At 39.3% G+C, this 20,357-nt stretch overlaps 1 protein-coding gene across 7 annotated transcripts in view; it reads right to left on the reverse strand.

The window, feature by feature from the left end:
• The window catches only part of PXK (PX domain containing serine/threonine kinase like), a 33,034-nt gene that overhangs the window by 9,042 nt on the left and 3,635 nt on the right, over positions 1-20,357 (reverse strand). For all 7 annotated transcript variants that reach the window (XR_009115086.1, XM_058032312.1, XM_058032311.1 and 4 more), the window contains exons 2-15: positions 15,508-15,558; positions 14,805-14,852; positions 10,521-10,707; positions 8,579-8,656; positions 8,340-8,413; positions 7,438-7,512; positions 6,514-6,618; positions 6,254-6,355; positions 5,448-5,609; positions 4,033-4,150; positions 3,515-3,593; positions 1,403-1,451; positions 577-654; positions 85-171 (exon numbers count right to left, since the gene is read on the reverse strand). Coding sequence is in view for 6 of the 7 variants with exons in the window: in XM_058032312.1 (XP_057888295.1) it covers positions 85-171; positions 577-654; positions 1,403-1,451; positions 3,515-3,593; positions 4,033-4,150; positions 5,448-5,609; positions 6,254-6,355; positions 6,514-6,618; positions 7,438-7,512; positions 8,340-8,413; positions 8,579-8,656; positions 10,521-10,707; positions 14,805-14,852; positions 15,508-15,558 (1,293 nt within the window). In the remaining variant the exon portion in view is untranslated. The remainder of the gene's footprint in view (positions 1-84; positions 172-576; positions 655-1,402; positions 1,452-3,514; positions 3,594-4,032; positions 4,151-5,447; positions 5,610-6,253; positions 6,356-6,513; positions 6,619-7,437; positions 7,513-8,339; positions 8,414-8,578; positions 8,657-10,520; positions 10,708-14,804; positions 14,853-15,507; positions 15,559-20,357) is intronic.

The raw sequence follows: 20,357 nt of genomic DNA on the forward strand, positions 1-20,357 counted from the left end.
ATATGGCTAAACCTGTGCATGGTAAACATTACAAAAACAAACACATCTTTTTCTGTGGGAGAAACCTATTTAAAGACTGCTTACTTTTCGTGCCAAGATCTTCCTTTTCTTTTTTTCTTCTTCAGAGCCATGATGAGATTGAGCTCTTGTCAGCCTTCTGTGCTGGTGAATCTGCAAAATTAAAGAAAAAACAGAAAAAGACTACGGTAAGATCTCAAATGTTTGAAAACAATGTTTGAGCTACAAGAAAACACATTGTAGTCACTTCGTATGTTTGGATTCCCTTTTTCATTTCTAGTTTTTCCTTCACTGTTTCTGGTAGAGGATGGAGACTTGTACTGAAGTTAAAATGATCCTCTAACTTGGGAGCCACTACCTGTGAAACTGCAATTCTTAAAACAGTGAAATGCCATACAGTCAACAGCTGTTATACAACTCCTGACATTGCATTTTTGGGAAAGCAAATTTGCTGGTGAAAATCTTTATTATTCAAAATCACTTTTGAGTGAAACTCACTTTCTGCATGTAAAAGGGGAAATTAAATGTCTGTAGAAAATAAAGAAATGTAGACATTACCAATTTCTGTTCCTCTGTTAATCGCTTTTCTATGCATTCCTTGGAGATTTTCAATGCCTCTTTTAGCTTAGTAGGAATCTAGTACAGAATGGGGAACAAAATCATAGCACAAAATGTGATAAAGGAAAGCACAACTTCACTGACCAAAACCCACCATCCATCTGATGACATTTCTCATCTAAAGCCCCAAGATGTGACACTTCTCCTTTAGTGAAGCAGAACAGAAGACTCTAGATGAATGTTTTTCTACTCCAAATCTACCTACAGATCAGCAGGGACAAAGAAAACACCAAACCCTGGCAGTGATACTCTAAAAGCAAGGACAGATAACTACTTTGAGACTGCAGTCACACCCCCAAAATTCTCTGAGGCTGCCAACACAAGACACAGGGCACAAATCCTCCAGGAGAAGCCCCTGGGGCAGCTCCCCAGTGGGACCAGAAGTGGTCCCTGAGTGCTGGAGCTGGCAGCAAGGTGCTGAAGGTCTCAGGCAGCAGAATGAGCTCTCACAGGTGCTGCCCATGGCTGTGGCATCTCCTCTCACTGCAAGGGACCTGCAGGGCCCAGAGCCTCTGCTCAGACAGAGCATCACCATCAGCCCCACAATGGGCTCCAGCTCAGCAGCTGCCCCTGAACACCCCTGGGCCACATCCAAGGGGTGGCACAACATTCTCAGGGACAGGGTGGCAAAGGAATCCAAACACTGATGGCAGCAGCCACAGAGGCAAATCAAACCAGATCTCCTCAACACCCTCTGTCAATTAATATGTAGCTGCCCACATCCTGGCACTTCCACAAACATCAGCAAATCAGTGTTGAACTCTACCTTGAACTGTGGTTTCTCAGAGTTTGTTAGCAGGACATCACTGAATAATCTGTGAGTTGATAAAAAAATTAAAAAGAGGAATATTATTCCCAAGAGACAGGCAAAGCCAGAACAAGAATTCTATTGGTACTGTTCACTTAAACCCCTCTTTCTCCTTTTGCTTTTCTGTCCTCAACCCTTGGCCACAGATTTCTAGGTACTGCTTCTTATTTTCTAAGCACTGCTGTAAGATTAGCAGCACCCAATCCCCAGAATGTAGCCACTACTTATGGCTGAGAAAACTGGTTTGTGTGAGCTGTTTTGAAAGTGGATAGAACAGGTACAGCTATCAAAGGCAGAGAAAGGTTCTCCCCAAAAGAGAATACCTTTTCCTTAAAAGCATAGGGATTTTTTTATTAAAAAAAAAATTCAGTGGATTTTATTTTAAATTTCACCAAAATAAAATCATAGTTCTTGTTAAAAAAAACTTCTCTTAGCACAACCCTTGCCTTAGAATTAACAAGGACCATGTGAAAGATCAAGTGAACTTAACATTTGAAAATATCTGCATTCTTGCCTGTGCTCTACAAAAGGCAATTAAAGCAAATATTGTGATATTTTTGCTTTCCCTTCTATGGTATCAGCAGAAACACAATAAATGATTAATCCTTTTCCATCCAAAACGAGGACACTAGAGGGCAATGGTAGTCTGCAAATAAACTGGCTAGCCCATTTCAAGATACTCTGTCCTGGAGAACATACTAGAAAACTGTCAGAGAGAGACCTCAATCCTGGCTCCAAAATAAATATTTCTGAGTTGCTGTTCACTATGGAAAATTATCACAGGCTTATGGTAGAGAAAATGAATTCACATCTAGAATCAAGTTAATTCAGGAGAATGAACAATTTAGAAATAAAGCAAATTTTAAAATACCTCAAAAGTCCATGAAAGTTCATCCTTGTTTACAGGACTTTCTGACCCTTTTAGATTACACGTTCTTATGGTTATAATAAATATATATTTCAATTATAATAATTGCTTTAAATTACATTAACTGCATTGCATATCTATGTAGAAGACTTTTGTAAAGAGTATTGGTATGAAGGGAATGTAGTATAACATCTTCCATATCAAATGCAGCTGGGCATAGATTGTTTATTCAACATCTTTAAACACCTGAATATTTCTGTATTCACAGAATTTTCCTACAGCATTTCTACCCTGCTTGCATTGTTCTCTCTACCTCACACCATAAAAAGCAGAGGAGGGGAGGAGAAGAAGGAATTGAAGGCTGCAGTGACTCTTCCCAACCAAGGAATCTGAACCTCAGAGCAGGCTCCAAATGCACTGCAATCTGTGCTGTGAGAGCAGACCCAGATTTAGGTATGGACAATCTGCCCCAGCTGCAGCATCTCACACTGAGAAATAACAAAAGAACCTCCCACCAGAACTGTGGTTCCATGCTGAGCATGCTGGTGCCATGTCCCAGCATGGGGACAGCAATTTCCCTGGAATGCTGTGCCCTAAGTGCAGGCAGGGTGGCACTGCAGGCAGGGGTGGTCCCCACTCTGTGGCACAATGACAGTGCTCCCTTTCTGCATCCTGGCCTTGCCCCCCTGCACTGCATAACTCAAAGGCAGCCTGTAAGGAAATTTATTCTGTCTATGCTTCAGAGAAACCCCAAGCCAGCCCTGCAAGAAACCAGACAGAAATCCATTCTACATTTCAGACCCAGAGCAGCTCTAAATGTCACTGCTGAGCAAAGCAAGAGACATATTTCACCAGTCCTCAGTGAACTGACAGCAGAACCTTCTGAAGTAGGCCTGAAGGCAACATGCAAAAAGACTCCTTATTCTAAATCATTTAAATCAATCTGTACATGATCTCAATCATGCTTGCATTACTTTAATGGCTGGATTCATTCAAACCATGCTGAATAAAGTGCATAAGTAACAGCTCCAACACACCAAGAGACAAAGAAATGTTAAACACACATATCAAGCTTCACCTGGGACACATCCCTCAGAACAAGAAGCAAACCTTTCTAAAGAGGAACAAGAGCTGAAAGTTTCTTCCTCCTGAAATAATTAAAAACATTTCTGTGAGTATAAAACAAGTCGAGCAGGACTTACGGCATCTGTAAGAGCCGTGAGACAGTTGGCATCCCATTCTTCAGAGCTTCACAAGTCAGAATGGACTCCAACACTGACACTGCCAAAGAAAGAACAAGAATGAACACATTTTTGCACAGCAGGACAGCAAATGATTTAGAATGGACGTTTGGCACTGCTTGTGATGTTCCCCTAAGTATTGCATCAAGCAAGCAGTGATGAAGCTCTGTGGCATGTGGTTTTTATTATAGCACTACTATTACACATAGAAGCTTTTCAAGAATGTTAGACATGAGGCAAGGGAACCCAGGCATCTCATTACTTGCTAAACACTGCTTTGTCACTCAGCTAAAAAAGTTTTACTCATGCACTAGATATATTTGATGAAGAACACATTTTCTATTTGACCAAATTGCTAATTCTTTCTGGGCACAGGGTGCAAAGATCTCAGGCTGCTATTTCACAGCCCTTCAGCTTAGGTAAAATCTAGGAGTGCATCCAGGCAGCTGTGACTGAGATGCTCTGCACTGCATACTAACCAACAAACACTGATGGAGCAGGGGGGAAGCTCTCCACTGGAATGGTGTCTGGAGGTCTTCCATAGGTCATTTCATACAGTAAGTGTCCAAAGCAATGAACATCAACACCCTCTAAAGTCTGTGGGAGAGCAAAAAAATAAAACCACAACTCGTTAGTTTTTCACAACTGGTTAACCCAGTGATCTTGCATGTGAAGACAGAAAAGAGGAACCAGTAAGGCAGCTCCTAACCACAACCATTGCCCTGCATAACTGTAGCTCAGATGAAATCTTCATGCCACAAGCTACAGCAGTCTCTGCTGCCTTTCTGTACAAGATGGTACAAATGGGAGAGCAGTGTAGCCATGTTCTGTAAAAAGGTGTGAAGCAGTAAACTCTTCACAAAGCACTTTTGAGATCTACACACCCAAGAAGTCCCAACCAAGCACACTTTCCTAGCTAAGACAAACAGCAAAGAATGAGATTCATAAAACAACCAGCTGTCACTTTACAGGGAAGTATATAAAAAGATGGGAAAAAATGCATACCAAACAAACCCAGGAGAGTCTCTGTTGCTCCTCCTTAGGTTTGTGCAAGCTGTACATTCATGCTGAGCTCCCAGACAGCATATTTCCAAGATTTCTGAATCATGTTTAAACAGAAGAGGTTCCTCTTACTGTAAGAGGCTTTGATGGCACTAACAGATTTGGACTAACCATGAACTTGTGATCATTTCTTTGACAACACAGTAGAACTTGTTTAGCAAGGTCAGCAAGCAGCTCTCTTGTGATGCTGCACAGAATTTATTACAATGAGAGCCTAAAGGCAGGGAATGATGTTGCTGCAACAGGGCAAATTTGTTTTCATATTTTTGCAGTTAGATAAATATTTTGCTTTGCGAGCCTGCAGTCAAACAGACACCCCTCAAACAAATAAAAATAACCTTTTCTATTTGGATAGCTAGAATCTGCAAGCATCTGATCAATTTTCACAGTCCCCACCAAAGATAAGGCTGATTACTGCTCCCAGCTAAGCACAAGTAAATAGCTGTGCTCACTGTACAGACACAGAAGTGAAACTGTAGTAGACAATATGCAAATTCCTATGAAATACAAACCAGGGTGAAAAGAGATCTTAAAACAATTGCACTTTACCTCTATTTGTGCTGGCACTGTTGTCATAAAAACACTCACCTGCACTCCCCCTCTACCTGCTCACCTTTGGCCTCAGCCTCACTCCAGTGTGCTGCAAACAGAGCTGCTGTGCAGCCAGACAGGGATGTGGGGGAAGCAGAAAAGCAATTTGATGGAGCAAAGCTCAGATTAAAAAAAAGGGGGCTTGAGAGAGGATTTTTCATTCTAGTCAGTTCTCCACAAACAAAGGTTGAGAACAAAGATTTGCATTAAGAGTCAGATGAATTCCTTGTCTGAGCCTTACATTAATTTTCCGAAACTGGGAAAAGTAGGATCGATAAAACGATGGGAGTCCCAACAAGGAATTTTCTAGATCCAGTAACTTGCAGGTATCCCCATCCAGCATCACATTGGCAGAGTGAAGATGGCCATAAGGAAATCCTTTCTCATGGAGGAATTTTAATACCTGAAAAAAATGGAATAGAGAAGACTATCACAAGATGCTCTGATGATCTCAAGATTGTAAAATCATCAACTTAAATGCTCCAATACTAAATACATAATAAATAAGGCCCCCATTTGGAATGCTCACTCAACTTGATCTTCTATCTACATCCTCTTTGGCTGACTATTCCTTCCCATTTCACTGGTAGCACTTTTCACAAAACAAATATTTGATGCTGATCCTCAAAGCGGCTTATGGACACCTCCCAAAGAGATCTGGAAACTAAAATTTAAAATTCTACTGAATATGATGGTTTGAGTAAAAAAAATAATTAAAAACACACTAACAACTATGAATTTACTGTACATGTTCTGCAGGCTATGAGTTACTTCTTTCCCTTTTTACACAAGGAACAGACTGTATTATCACTTCTCTCCCATTTAAGCTCCATGAATATCAACTGCATTTTTTGGGGGGGGTCATAAATGGTCTCATACAAATATATCTAAATTCAACTGAGCAGATCTCAATTTACATTTAGCCTTGAAGTCTGCTGCTGATATAAAGCTTGCATACTCAGAAATTTGTCCATTTTCTGTAGTTAGACCAGTTGGCCTCCAAAATAATAAATCAATAAAGCTGGTAAATAAAGAAGAACAAATTACCTCTAATATTTGCCTTCCATATGTTTTTATTTGCTGAAGTTCAAGACCTTGAATTTTTTTAGGATTGCAATACTTCTTCAGGAATGGGTCTTTTGGCTTTGCCTTTAAAAGAAACACACAAATCAAGTACCACACCCAAAAAAGTTATTACTTGTCTTAGCTTGCTTAGCAATTGATGGCAAACACTTTTATAAAAAACATGTATGGTCATTCCAGCATAAGTTGTGCCATTTGACTTGGGGGTAGGGGGAAGATGTTACCTTATAAATAAGGTCCTTTAGTGTCCCTTTTTCACTGAATGGTCTAATAACCAGCGCCGAAGATTCGTTGGCAGTGGCAAAAGTGATTTTGTAAATATAGGGATGCTACCAAAAGAAGAAACTGAAGGTAAATTTTAGATGATGGATTTTTTTAAAATCATTTGTGTTCAATTCACAAGAAAAGATCAGTCTGAATTGTATATTTAAAGTAGTAAATTGGATTCTGTCAGTGGCATGGAATAACTCAAGTTATTCAGTCTTAACCCGGAGTAAATGCAAAGAAAACTTCACAAAGACATTATTCAATTAACATATAAATTAAAAACAAAAAAAAAAAATTCAGCCAGTCTTTCACATGCTTAACATCCTTAAAGAGAGACTCCAGAGACTCCTTTTGTAGTCAAATGCCAGTTTTTCAGGCAGAGATGTCTGCTGGATTTATAATGTGGCATTTCACAGGAGCTTAAATTGTACACCCTCCATTGCAGCTCTACTAAGCTGCTCCTGCCTTGAGTCCAAAGAATTGAAAAAATAATGATACTTGTTCCACTGCCTCATCCACTGCTGCCTGAGAATATCCCAGCTCACAGGTTGGCAATTACACCTAAACAGCACTATCCTAACAGCCTGAAGGTGTTGAGGAGATTAAATAAAAGCTCATGATCTCACAGTACTGCACAAGAAGAAAGAAATCAAATCAACCACAACACTGAATCTCCTGTAATAATCCTGCAGGATTATTACTTGTGCTGAGAACATGTTACCTCATAGTATATGAGAAATGTAATTAAAAGGTTTGCAAACCTTTAATGAAAGCAACTCTAAAATTACAAACTATGCCAACTAGGCTACATGTGCTTTTCCAAGATCAGTCCTTGACACACACCTTCATGCTAGCACAACTTAAAAATCTTCAGTACTCACCGAACAGGAAGAAAGAAGTTTCACAGCATACTGTAAGTCTCTGTCAGACAAGTATTTATCAGGGCCAAGATCAGCCTGGAAGTAAACAGGAAAAGAATGGCATCATAATACATGGTGCATCCCATACAGAAAACGTGATCAATGTTCTACCCTGGCAAATCAGGACACATGTTTGAAGGCATATTTTGAAGAGCAAGCAAGAAAATTACACATACAAAATGAAACCTGAGGAGGCTGAGTAAGGCCATACAAACATCCTGACCATAAATAAGTATTACTGCCTCTTTCCTCCCACAGACCTGACATGCATTACTACCACTGAATGAACTTTGCCAACCCTAAACTGGGGGACTGTGTACATTAGGAACTGATAAGGCACCTCCTTCCTCTGCAGCAAGAAAAACTTCCCTCCTCCCACTAGAGCCTCCAGGCTTTGGTGACCTCCATGCTCCAGTGAAGTGTCACAAACAGCTGTGCTCACAGAACCAACAGGGCAACACATTCAGCACAGGAGCAAGAGCAGCTCTCATTAAGGGAGCAATTCATGCCCCCCTCACTTATTAGTTTGTCAGTGGAACTGAGTAGGAAAACCCATGACTTTAAAAAGGTCCATCTCATTATTTTTAGTGAGAACTTTTATATTATGACCAACAGCCACATCATGACAAGTAAAGAATCCTGAGGTGCAGGTTTGGGAACAAGTGACCAGGCACAGAAACTTCCAAACTGGATTTGCCACCAGAGGAAAGAAATACAGGAAATTCCACACCACACATCTACCTAAGGGCTCCCTCAAAGCCTGAGCTCTTCAATCTCTCTCCCCATCACGCACAAATGATAGCCAAAATCAAACTTTGAGTGAAATTGAGAAAGACTAAAGAATGAAATTAAAGCATAGATACCCAGCTTAACACTAGCCGTTCCTTTGGTTGATTCTTAATTTTCATTAGGAAATATTTCTTACGTATTCGCCAACCTACAAAAAAAGGTAAAGAAAAAAATCAGCAGGGGCTTTAATTAAACACAGCTAAATATCACACAGCTTACAGGCAGGACAAGGTCTGTAAGCAAAGACAGCATTGGAACCTTTCATAGTTGGGGAAACAATCAGAGAGGTTTTCATGCACACATCCCTTCTTACCTATATCTTTTAATGGTTCAACTACTTCCCACTTTGGCTCTGATCGGAAGAACATTGAAACATGCTGTAAGGCAATTTCTGGAAAGAAAAACAGGAGACAGAGAGGGAGAAAAAGAAGAAAAAAATTTAATGCTTTTAACACACTATGTAATGTAATTATCCATCTATGAGGTAAGGTCCAATGCCAGAAGGAAGCCTTCAGGAATTTAGACTAAAAGTCAGCAAAATCAATTCAAAAGGAAATCAGATAAAAACACAGAGGGCATTTGCATTTTTAACCTGATAACTCAAATCCAGAGAAAACAGAAAAAGCACTGCTTGGAAAACTTGGCTTCCCAATCACCATTCTGTCTGTACTGGATCTACATTTCCAAGTCTAAATCACAGCTCAGATTTCCCACACTAGGTGTACACAACATTAGAACATCAAATGTTCCTGCTGCATCTGTAAAAGTGCTTTTATCTCTTTGACATCCATCTATGTTGCTAAGCATAGTTTATGTAAACTCATTAGTCGTGTTTCACTGAAGGTTATTGTGCCCTTTTCTGTGCAGGCAGAGGTATTTGGCCAGCTATCATGAGTCTCCATACATTTTGGGGGCCAAGGGGGAGGACACCCATCTGGTTGGTGAATTCTCCCACAGCTGGGAACACAACTGGTTTATTCATGAAGTGACTTGAGGGGAAATCTCAATGAGAAGTGGGGGGGAGAAAGGGAATCGTGCCAAGGGAATCATGGCATAGAAACACAGCAAAAAGGTAAGGATGTGATGATCTCTCTGCATTGTATCTTCTTCCTTTAGAAATATGCTAGAAAAAAAAGTGTAATAAATATAATCTCTCTGCTCCAGTATTTAAGAAATGACAAACTGATGGTGTCTCTAAAGACCATAGGCAATGATGTGTGTCACCAGCTTCCCAGCAACTTGCAGGAAAAACAATCTTGATGAAAGTGCTCAAACTTAACACAGAAATCACAACGCCTCCTTGAGAATTTAAACTGCTTGCTCAGCATTAGCCAGACAAACTGCATCCTTAAAGAGTCACTAATAATTTACAACTCCTGCACAGCTTATCATATTGGGAAATGTTCTTTGCACTTTGAAGCTGAAGACACAAGAATGTTACATAAAGAGAGAGAAAATAGACAAGTGAAAAGGAAGCAGTGAGTTCCTGCTTCAGTAGGCACTGCTTCTAAGAAAACAAGCTTTGCATTTTGCAAAGAGTTGGTTTGCCTATGAACTAAATTTGTGGAGTGGGTTTCATCACTAAGAGGAAGTTTTGTCAGTCTATAAGACAAATATTTATTGATATCCAATGGCTGAAGCTGAAGTAAGACAAAATCAAGGAAGAAACAGTTAGTAATGAAGAAACTGATCACTGGGACATCATTTTAAGGAATGCAGTGACTTTCCAGTATCTGTGAGAAGAGGGTATCTGGCTTAGTCTAGCCTTGAAAAAGTGCTCAAACAATTAGTTCTAAATTAGCTCATACTCAAACCAAGGGCAGGAGCTGGACAAGATAACCACAATTCTTGAAAGATTCAGTATTCAGAAAATGGGCAGTTTTAACAGAACACTAAGCTAACAAACTTGTCTCCACCTTACACTCTGACAGAAGAATTATCTCCCAAAAGCATCTCTTTTCATTTATTATGAATTATGAAAAGTTAGATGTCACTCTCACCAACCCCCTCCTCCAAGTTCTGCTTATACAGATCTTGACCCTCTTCACTCCTCTGTGAAATAACTCAAATATTTATATTTGACAATCCCAGCAGGATCCATGCACAGAGCTGGAGAAGCCTTATCATAAATAACCACATGCACAGTAGGATAATTTTGAAGATTGCTCCCCCCATGCTTCAGTGCAGATCCTCACAGAAGATACACAGCACACACTGAAGTCAAAGTGAAGCACAGATTTTTATTTTGTACTTACCAGTGTAATTTACAGAATAGCTGTTTGGGTCCAAGAATTTCTTTACCAGTTCACAGTTGGACAGTATGTGATGGGTGGTAATTACATCCAGGTAGGCCTGGAGGCCCTTCTGTCTTTCAGCTATGAACTCACGCTCCATATTTCCAATCAACTTTTTTGGAGGAAGAGGTAGACTTAGAGTTGAGATCTTAAAAAGAGAGGAAAAATTACTAACCTTGCTTTCAAAATAAAGGATATAAAACTAGCAATCCAGAAAGCAAAAGTTTCTCAGCAGCAAGCTAACTACTGGATAACTCTCTTTGTACTGTGTATGTACAAGCTTTTCTATTTTTCCTAAGCACTGTTATCAGAGTCAGATGACAGCTCACATCCCACTGTGAAGAGATTAGTAAATGGAACAATACTGAAAACACAAGGAGACAAATTTTTGCTAGTGAGTCATACATTTAAGATCACTACCCAAAACTTTCAGATATTAAATAGCTACAATTTTCAGCCAGGTTTTTTCCATGATGTACTTCTAGCAGAGCACAAAAGCAATTCACACCTGATCATCTTTTCTGGGTTAGATTTATGCTTTCTTATTTAATCAAGTGCAGATTAGTAACTTTCATCTGCCTCTATGTATCTATTAGTATTTTAAATATGTAATTTCAAATACAGTGCAGATTTCCATTTTATCTTCTGAATTTGTTCCTGTACATTTTTTAAACATCTATACATCCTTCAACCCAGAAATAGCTGCAATCTACCAGGGGATGTACACTAATTGTATTATACTGACACAAAAGATCCAAAACTTAAGGGAAAAAATCAGAGAAATCCTTCAAAATAGGACAAAGAAAAAAATTCAAAGTCTTGTGTAACTCAGATCAAAGAGATGATCTTCAGTGTTTAGATTCAATTACGTCATGTGAATTGCCAGAATACATTTTCTGTGCTGTTAACACATCGTTGTCCTGCAGATCAAAGCACCTGCCTTGGGTAAGCTGAATCTCCCTGGGAGTTATCTTTAAGCATTGAGTGTTGCGGGAATCAATTACACCAGATGCAATAACCTCATTTCTAAAGCAAACAGTTCACCAGGGAGAAGACTGGGACTTCTGGTGTTTGAACAACTTTCATTTTAACTAGTGGAAAAAGTAACAGATTAGCTCAACAAACTGGGGCAGAAGGAGCATTCCCCTTCCTTTCCACCTCCTTCATTTGAACACAGGAGTTGTCCTCTGATAACTTTAGCACTTCTCCTACTTCTCGTTTCCTGACTTCAAATTATGGACTGGAAAAGAACTACAACTATGTCTGAATTACAGAAACTATTAATAAAAACCAGGAAAAAACTAAAAGCAACCACACATCACTTACAGCCAGTAATCCACCAAATTAGTTTTAGCAGCAGAGGCAAACAGAACTCTCTTCTGGCAGATCACTCATTTCAATTAAAAACTGAGTTTCTAAACAAGAACTGAGTCCTTCTCTAGAATTATTAACTTAAAACGCATGTCAAATCATCACCTTTACCTAGACCTGACAGCTAGCTACCATCAGAGAGAAACTGACTCTAATTCACATGTTTTCCAACCACTATAATTTGTTTTAAAATTTATAAATCAGACTTCTACTATTTTTCAACAGAAAGTAACATTCAGGCCCAGGTTTTTGCAGCTATCTGCCAAAACACACAGCACAGCACAGCAGGAGCACTCCAGCACAGAGGAGAACCTCACTGAGGGCCTGACCTTGCAAAGACCTCACATGCTTTCAGACACCACTCCTCAGCTCACCACTGGAGCCAGGATGGGAAGAACCTGGGAATTAACATTCTTATCTTCAAACCACAGCCTGCTCAGGAATGTCTGTTCAAAAGCTGCAATAAAATGCTTCACAAAAGCCAGATATCTTGCTGTGAATTCCAGTACTTCCAGTACCAGCACTTCGCTTGACAAAACAGAAGAATGATCTCCACTGATCTCTGTCAACTAAGTCAAGAGGAAGAAATGCAGAACTGACTGGGAGAAGCTTTTCAATCTGGTACAACTGAGAGTTCAGGGAACCTTTCTTGAAATTTTCTGATACAAATCAGTTACCTATCTATATTTCATTTTTTTCCAAGCTGTTTGGCAGGACAGCATTCCCTAACCTAGACAATTTTTAAATTATCAATTCTTACTATAGGTAGTTCTAGATTAAGAACAGGAAATTTCCATCCCAACTCAACTGCAGCTGTGCTCAAACACATCCATACAAACAGAGAGATTAGTCAAGTATGCCACAAGAACTTGGAGAACTTCTTTACACCCAAAAAAAGTTCCATCAGTTCTTCCAGCAGATCTTTAGCTTTGAAGGAAAAAGATTAGGGTTTGGTATCTTCTTATTTGTTTGGAGTTTTGTTTGTTTACTCTAATTTCAATATTCACAAGATGAGAGCTTAAAGAGTTTTGAAACATGTCACGGGACCTGAATACTGTGATGGAATATTGTTGTTTAGAGTTTTGGATGGAAACATCTGAGAAGTGTTGTGTTGTCTTAATGGATGAGGAAAGTTCAGCTCCACCATCACAAAGAATAATTTGTAAAAAACTCTGAAACAGTGAGAGAAAAGAGCCACTGGAGGAGACCAACTGCTAAAGCACATGGCCTGCTAATTTAACTACCCTCTCATACCCTCCCATTAGAGGAACATTTTGATAATTCTTTTTAATGTTTTCCAGTCATCCAAGCAGCTGATGTTTTTGTCCTGGATCTTAGTTTCTCTTGTTTCAAATTTCCCCTTTGTCCCACTCTGCAAAGTTGCTCTCAGATAATTTCCTGGACCCTCCACTTTTACCATTCACCTCTATTTCAGATAACAAGGCTTTCCCTTTCTAAACTCCATCACACATAACCTATTTACCTTCACTTAATAGATTTTCCACATAGGCCTAACTTTGCAGAACGTGTCATTTCTGGATTTTAAGTCTTAGAAGTCCATTGCCTCCCCTACTAAAGCTGCCTCATTTGAAAGGTAAATGAGAAGGCAACAAATCCTTTTCCTGCCTTAACACATTCTGTTCCCCCATGGTTAAAAGCAGCTTGTTATAGGAGGCTGCAAAATGAACTCTTCCTTCTTTTTAAACCTTTCACAAAATTTTTTGTCTGTGATTTCTATCAAAGCTATGGTTGGATCACAATGACCCCAAGGTACTCTGATGACCAGTACCAACCCAACTCCTTGTGTTCCCATGGGTGTTTGTCTAATTTTAGATCTTGGATGTCTCTGGTGCAGGAGACACCTCTGTATTGCATTTATTCAGCACATCACAGAGGAGGTTTCTAGGTCATGATAAAAGTTCCTACGTGCTACTGCACATTTAACAGAATAATTCCACAAGGCAATAATAGGAATAATTCCACAAGGCAGCCAGGATGCATCTGTTGAATTATGACTGATTTGCCCCAATCCACCTGCAGCAGAGGCAGCAGTCACAGTGGGCTCTCAGAGAACACAAATCAACTCCCTTGCAGGGTTTTGCTCACTGAGGTTCATCAAGCAGATAGTTGATTTGATTTGGGGAGGAGGGAGGAAGTGGGAGCAGTATTAAGCCCTTGAATTCATGAAATACTTAACAAGGGAAAAATTTTAAAGTCACAAAAATCTATCCTCAAATCATATCATTCACTTTTTATCCTGTTTGCCCAGTATGGAAATCTCAAGTAAAGAGTTTGTCCCCTGTAGATGTTAATCACTGCTGCTTCCCCCCTGTTCCCAAACACACTCACACTTCTGCTTTTTCCCACACAAACTAAAAAGAAAGAATTGTCCTAAAAAGCAGAGGAAAACACACAGTAAGTCCAGTGTCTGACCAAGGAACAGTGACACAGAAAACCATCACATGAGAAGCAGCATCTGGTAGTGCTTTTAGAGGAATATAAATAATGGGACACATAGCACTTCAATGCTGAATTTATAAGGTTGGTATGTGCCTTGGCTTTCTCCAAATCAAAGGAGGAACAAATGAAAACACATAAAACCGGAACAAGTCACAGGACTGAAGGGAAAGATTCAGTATCTGCCAATTCCCTCCATTTCTATATAAATTGATCCTGTGGATGTTAATATTCAAATTTTACAAGAGAAAACTTAAGGGTGAATAAGTACACATTCATGTTACATTTGAAGTCACAGTTTCTCTTTACAGTTAGGCAAATTCTTTTATTTCTTCACCACAATATATAAAAATATCACAATTCTGAATATATTCTTCTAATGACATTTTTTATTCATATATGAAGAGTGAAAATTACCTGCAGGCTATTATTCAACAAGTCAAAGTCACTATATCGCCTCACAATCTGTAAAATAAAATACAAAGTTCAGGAAACAAATTACTTTTTCCATTAGAATTTTACTCCTCAAAATCCCATCAGAGAAAAATAATTCCCATTTACAATCATCTTCTTTTGCAATTTTTGTACAAATGCCTAACTGCTAGATTTATGACACATTGCCAGAGAGCAAAAACGAGTCTTTAATCACAACTTGATCAGACAGAAAATGCATTTCTAAAAATTATCTTAAAACAGTACTTGTGAGCAAAGTTGTCTGCAAAAAAGGCATTTTTGCCATATTAGATGGAAAAACTTTTCACACTCATCTTCATTACTACTTCTTGGTCTTGTATAAGCAGAGCTGTGATTTTAGCACTGAGAAAGGCAAACTGGAATTTCAGATTTTAAAACTATGGTTGTACCAACACACAGTAGAAACACATGACAGGCATTTTTCCTGGAATATTCAGAAGAGCAGCAGACAGCATTGCCTTCTGTAACTGGCAGCAAAACTGTTTTTCTCTTAGTTTTGACCAAAAGAATTCAAGCACTTCATGTTCTCAATTTCAAATCAACATTTCTGTTTCCAGCTCAAATTTTAAAAGCTAGGAATAGGCAATTTTCAAACTTTTCCTAAAAAAAGAATCCTGGTTACATGAACTACAACTTAAGAAATTACCTGCCAGCTGTTTTCTGTTGAGACTCCTCTCTGGACACGGATTATGTATTCCTAATAAAAGGAAAAAATCATTAGAAATGAGAACTAATGAGCTGAAGAAAGTTATTAGGCACTTCTTCAAATTAGACAACTAACATTCAAATGCAGAAAATTCAGATCCAGCATCTTGGGGAATGTCAGAGCTGGGTTTGCTCAGAGCATCCCTAACAGTGGCTCTGCTTTGCTTTCCCAGCATAGGAGACAAGGAGAGCTCCAGGAGCTTGCATACTCAAGTGGTTTAATTTAACTTAGTTACAGAAAAAGACAGCAAATTGAAGATGCCACAAACCAAGACACATAACTGTTAAATTAGAACTGAAGTGTCTATTTTCAGAAAGTCAGCCTGACATGGTCCCTCCATATTCTTTCCTCTTACCCATTTGAAATCATAATTATGGTATCTTCCTGCAAAACAAGAACCCAAATCCTCATAATTTGTAACATAAATCCACAGAGCTGATAACATTTAATCAGTGTAGTTATCTTTGGAAACTGTGTGACAGAAATCAATTAATGGGACGCCTGGAAACTCATATTCACCAGTGACTTGGTTTTTCAAGTTTTGTGGCCATTGCTTCATTTTGGGAAGAGGCTACTTCACATACAGACAAAAAATTGCAGCAACTGCTTATTCATCAAGTCTCAAAGGAACATTGGCTGTTCCTCTGAAAAACCACACCAGTGATGATTCACCATGTGCAGTCATTCATCTTTTCTAGGATTTTGGAAGCAGATGAGTTATTGCTCAATCCCTTGTAGCACTTGCTCTTTATCCAGTGATTGTCATTTTCTATTGAGCACCAAGAGAGGCAGAACACAAATTCATTAAACAACCATCAAAGCATCTTATTGCACACAACCACTCTGGTCAACACAGCTCTTCTGGAGACCCCCGTGATAAACAACTTGGGACACAGATCTTCTCACAGTAAGATTATATTAAAATATATATACATATACATATATATATTTGGGCCACAACTATTTTTCCCCACACTTACTTGAGCATTTTCCTATCCCATCCATATCTGCTTTTGTGGTCTAATGCACCAATGAAGTTTCTTTTTTATGTCACAGGGTTTGCAAGTGGAAAGAGAAGAGCAAACACTCTCCAGGTGTGGCCATTAGTTCTGTCTGTAAGGAAGAGCCAAGTCCCCACCACAGGCTCTCCATCAGCACTGACCATAATGAATTATTGTCCAACTCAGCACTACCCTGTCAATACAACTAAGGAAAATGCCTAAATGGTCTTCTGAGTTGGTATAGGGCCTTTTCCCCCAAAGCTGGTAATGAGATTGAAAGTCAAAGAACAGCAATAGTAGAAAGGCCAGGATAAGAAATATAATCCCATTCCCAGTATCTGCCATGGGAACACAGAATCAGCAGAACACAGGATGCTGAGTTCCAGTGAGCAGCTGACACTTCCTATTGCCTTCGTGTGGCAACAAGCTTGTCCTGGGATTATAATTAGCACCACTGATATATGCTTCCCATAGGACGAGAGAAGAGCTTCCAACTCTTCAAAATGCACAAAAGCCTTTATTTCTCTGCCAAATTCTGGTTTAGTTCGGAAAAAAAAACTGAATTACAACAATCTTCTTCTGAGACAACCTGATAGTGGGACTGAGACTGTGCCCATAGGAAATAAATGAAAGCATAAGGAAAACAGAGGCACACTCAGGATCATTTCTGTTTAGCAGCATCATCAAATGTAGGAAAACAGGGTGGAAAAAAGAAAAAGCTAGTAATTACCAGAGTTCACTCCTGCAAACAATTTTAGGCATGCATCAGCAACCAGGCTCAGGGAGTCTATGTTAGCTACACTCATGTAGAAATTCCCATGGCATCTTTCACTCCTACATGAATAGCTCAGAATTTTTCCTATGACTCAGTTTACCAAATAACTTCAAAGGAGCCCTAACAGCTGCTGGTTGGGAAAGAAAGGTCTCAGCTTGCAGCAGAGAGATGACCTGCTGCTCTGTTTGCCCATGGGCAGCAAGGTCACCGTCAGCAGGAGCCTCCAACAGGACAGGCCACAAAACCACTCCTAAAACACAAACCACACCTCCACAAAACCTCCTAAAACACAAACCACACCTCCACAAAACCGCTCCTAAAACACAAACCACACCTCCACAGAACCATTCCCAAAACACAAACCACACCTCCACAGAACCATTCCCAAAACACAAACCACACCTCCACAGAACCACTCCTAAAACACAAACCACACCTCCACAAAACCACTCCTAAAACACAAACCACACCTCCACAAAACCATTCCAAAACACCTTCCCTGGCTCCCTCCACACAGGTAAGGTTTGTAGATCCACTGTTCTTCCTGTCAGTACTGCCAAACCACTTCATGACACAACCTTGAAATTCCTACAGCTCAAAATACATCTTAAAAGATGCCAAGCAAAGTAGTTTTACCTATGGGATCATTTCCTGGCTGCTCCAATTAGTCATAAACAGCTGAAATGGGTGCTGGGAGGAGGAGGTTGGGAGCAGGGAAAGATGTGTGACCCCAGTTGCACACTGTCATTTCCTAAAATCTTCTTCCTAGTACTACAGAGCTCTGGATAGAGTTTCTGAAAGGAATATTTTCCAAATAACCACATGGATCAGTGACAACCACACTGCATTTCTCCAACCCTTTGCTGATAACAGTTTCACACTCACTGCGTGGGATTAATGTTGTCCTGAACTTACCCATTTTCAGGCAGAGCCAAGATTTAGGTGGCTTGGTTTTTTGGGTTTTTTTCTCCCCAAAATTCATCAAGATTAGTCCCTAGTGTTCCAGCACTTATTTAAACACTATCAACAGCAACTCAGAGCTACTCAGCAAAATTTTGTTAACATTCCTGGGTGAAAATTGCAAAGCAAAGCACTTCAAATGTTTAACAATTGCTCTTTATCACCATTCCTGGTTTTTGAAACAGGAAGCAAACAGGAAAGAAGGCTTTTGCAGAGACAAAATAGGAATAAAAAAGTGGTGAGTTAAGAGATTCTTATAATAAAATGTAGAGTCTCAACAATATTGGGAAATACATTCTGTTTCCCCAAGCAAATAGTCTAAATTTCCAGCTCAGGATAGTCAGTCTCTTTTTCCACAGATTTCTGCTTTACATCTGTTTAATCCAACAGGCTTGAAAAGCCAACCATTATAAAGATCCAGGTCACCTTCAGGTCACATCAACTAAAAGTTTGAAAGGGCTTTATTTTATAAGCATTAAAGAGAGGAAAGCCTAATTAAGCATGAATACAATCCCTGCTTAAGTAGGCTGGATTGGAACAATTTCTAGTAAGAAGCTCTTTTAAATGTTTATTTAGAAAATCTCCCATGTGAAAAGCAGCAACAACATCAGGAGAGCTGCTCAGCCTCAGAGGCCTCTCTGTTACAGGGCCCAGCATTTATTTGCTATTGCCCAAGTGCCATTGAGCCCATCTGAGGTAGGAGCAGCAGCAGTGGTTGGTGCTTCCCCACTTTTAAACAATTCAGGTGTGTGTGTGTCTGCTGCACCATTCACACTCCGTATCCCTCTGTAGTAATGAGTCAGCCATTCAAGAAGTGAAAGCTATGAACTAGGACAACTGCAGGGAAAAAATAGGACACACATCTACATGGAATGAAACTTAGTGAACATGAAAAGCTTTGGAGAGAGATGAGAAATCACAGATTTTCAGTGCTCTGCATCACTGTGACCTGCACCAGAAATGCACATTACTCACTGTTTTTCAGGAAATACTCAGTAGCCAACAAAAATATTCTAATTAGGGTTTACTAAAGTACAATATGGAAACTAATATTTTGACTACAATGTTGACAGGACCTACAAATGCAATACTAATTTAGTAAAATCAGCAGTGGAAACTGTATGTTTGGAATATTTAAAATTAAGTGTGATGGAAGAACTATCTTTTGTAAGCTCAGACTGGAGAAGAGGTGGGAGGTAATCGAGTTTACTGACTAAATCCAGGGGAGGAACTGCATTTCTGAGACCTCAAACAAGTGAACTAAGACAGTTCCCTGTGTAATGCCATGTCTATAAGTAACTTCATGTTTGTTTTTGTCCAAAGTGAATAAAGCCTTGAAAAGACTGAATTCCTTGTAGAGCAGATGTGCAAAATCTTTTACAAGCTTTTAAACTAAACCCTACAGTCCTAGAAATATGTGGCTCCATTTTTCCATTTGGAACAATAAAGGAAAAATATAAATGCTTTTTCAATGTTTTTCTAATCTAACAGCCATGAGTGCCAACATTCATCATTGCTTAAAGAAAACTAAAAACCCTGAAAGATTGTTAGGAGAGGGATTTATTTCAGCTGTTCATTTCCAAATGCCTTTAAGACAACAATGTACTGTATCAAAGCTGGCTGTTTCACTACTTCAATTTCAAAATATGAAACACATGAAAAAGGAAAATTACTTCAGAAAAGAACTGAGAAATGTTCAGAAGAACATGTACAACTCACCAGTAGTTTTCCTGCTGAACAGACTTGCAGGTACAGTTCTTAATAAGGAAAATGTCAGATTTTCATGGAAGAAAATAGCATCCTATTTTAAGGCTTAGAAAGAAACCACTATTAAATGGTGAACACACAGATGAAATATTGCAATATGAGGCAAGTTTAACAGCCAAAATTTATTAAAGCTTTAGTGCTGAAATTGCCTCTGTTGTCAGAACACAACATTTGGCATCAAGATGAGACACTTGCAAATGGCTTAGTATATTGGATGTAATCCTGCTCCTACTGAAGTCAAGGAATGCAACAAAACTTCATTTTCTGCAGAAGGGAAGGGTTGCTAC

This window comes from Melospiza georgiana, chromosome 11 (genome assembly GCF_028018845.1).
Source record: "Melospiza georgiana isolate bMelGeo1 chromosome 11, bMelGeo1.pri, whole genome shotgun sequence".
Taxonomy (NCBI): Eukaryota; Metazoa; Chordata; class Aves; order Passeriformes; family Passerellidae; genus Melospiza; species Melospiza georgiana.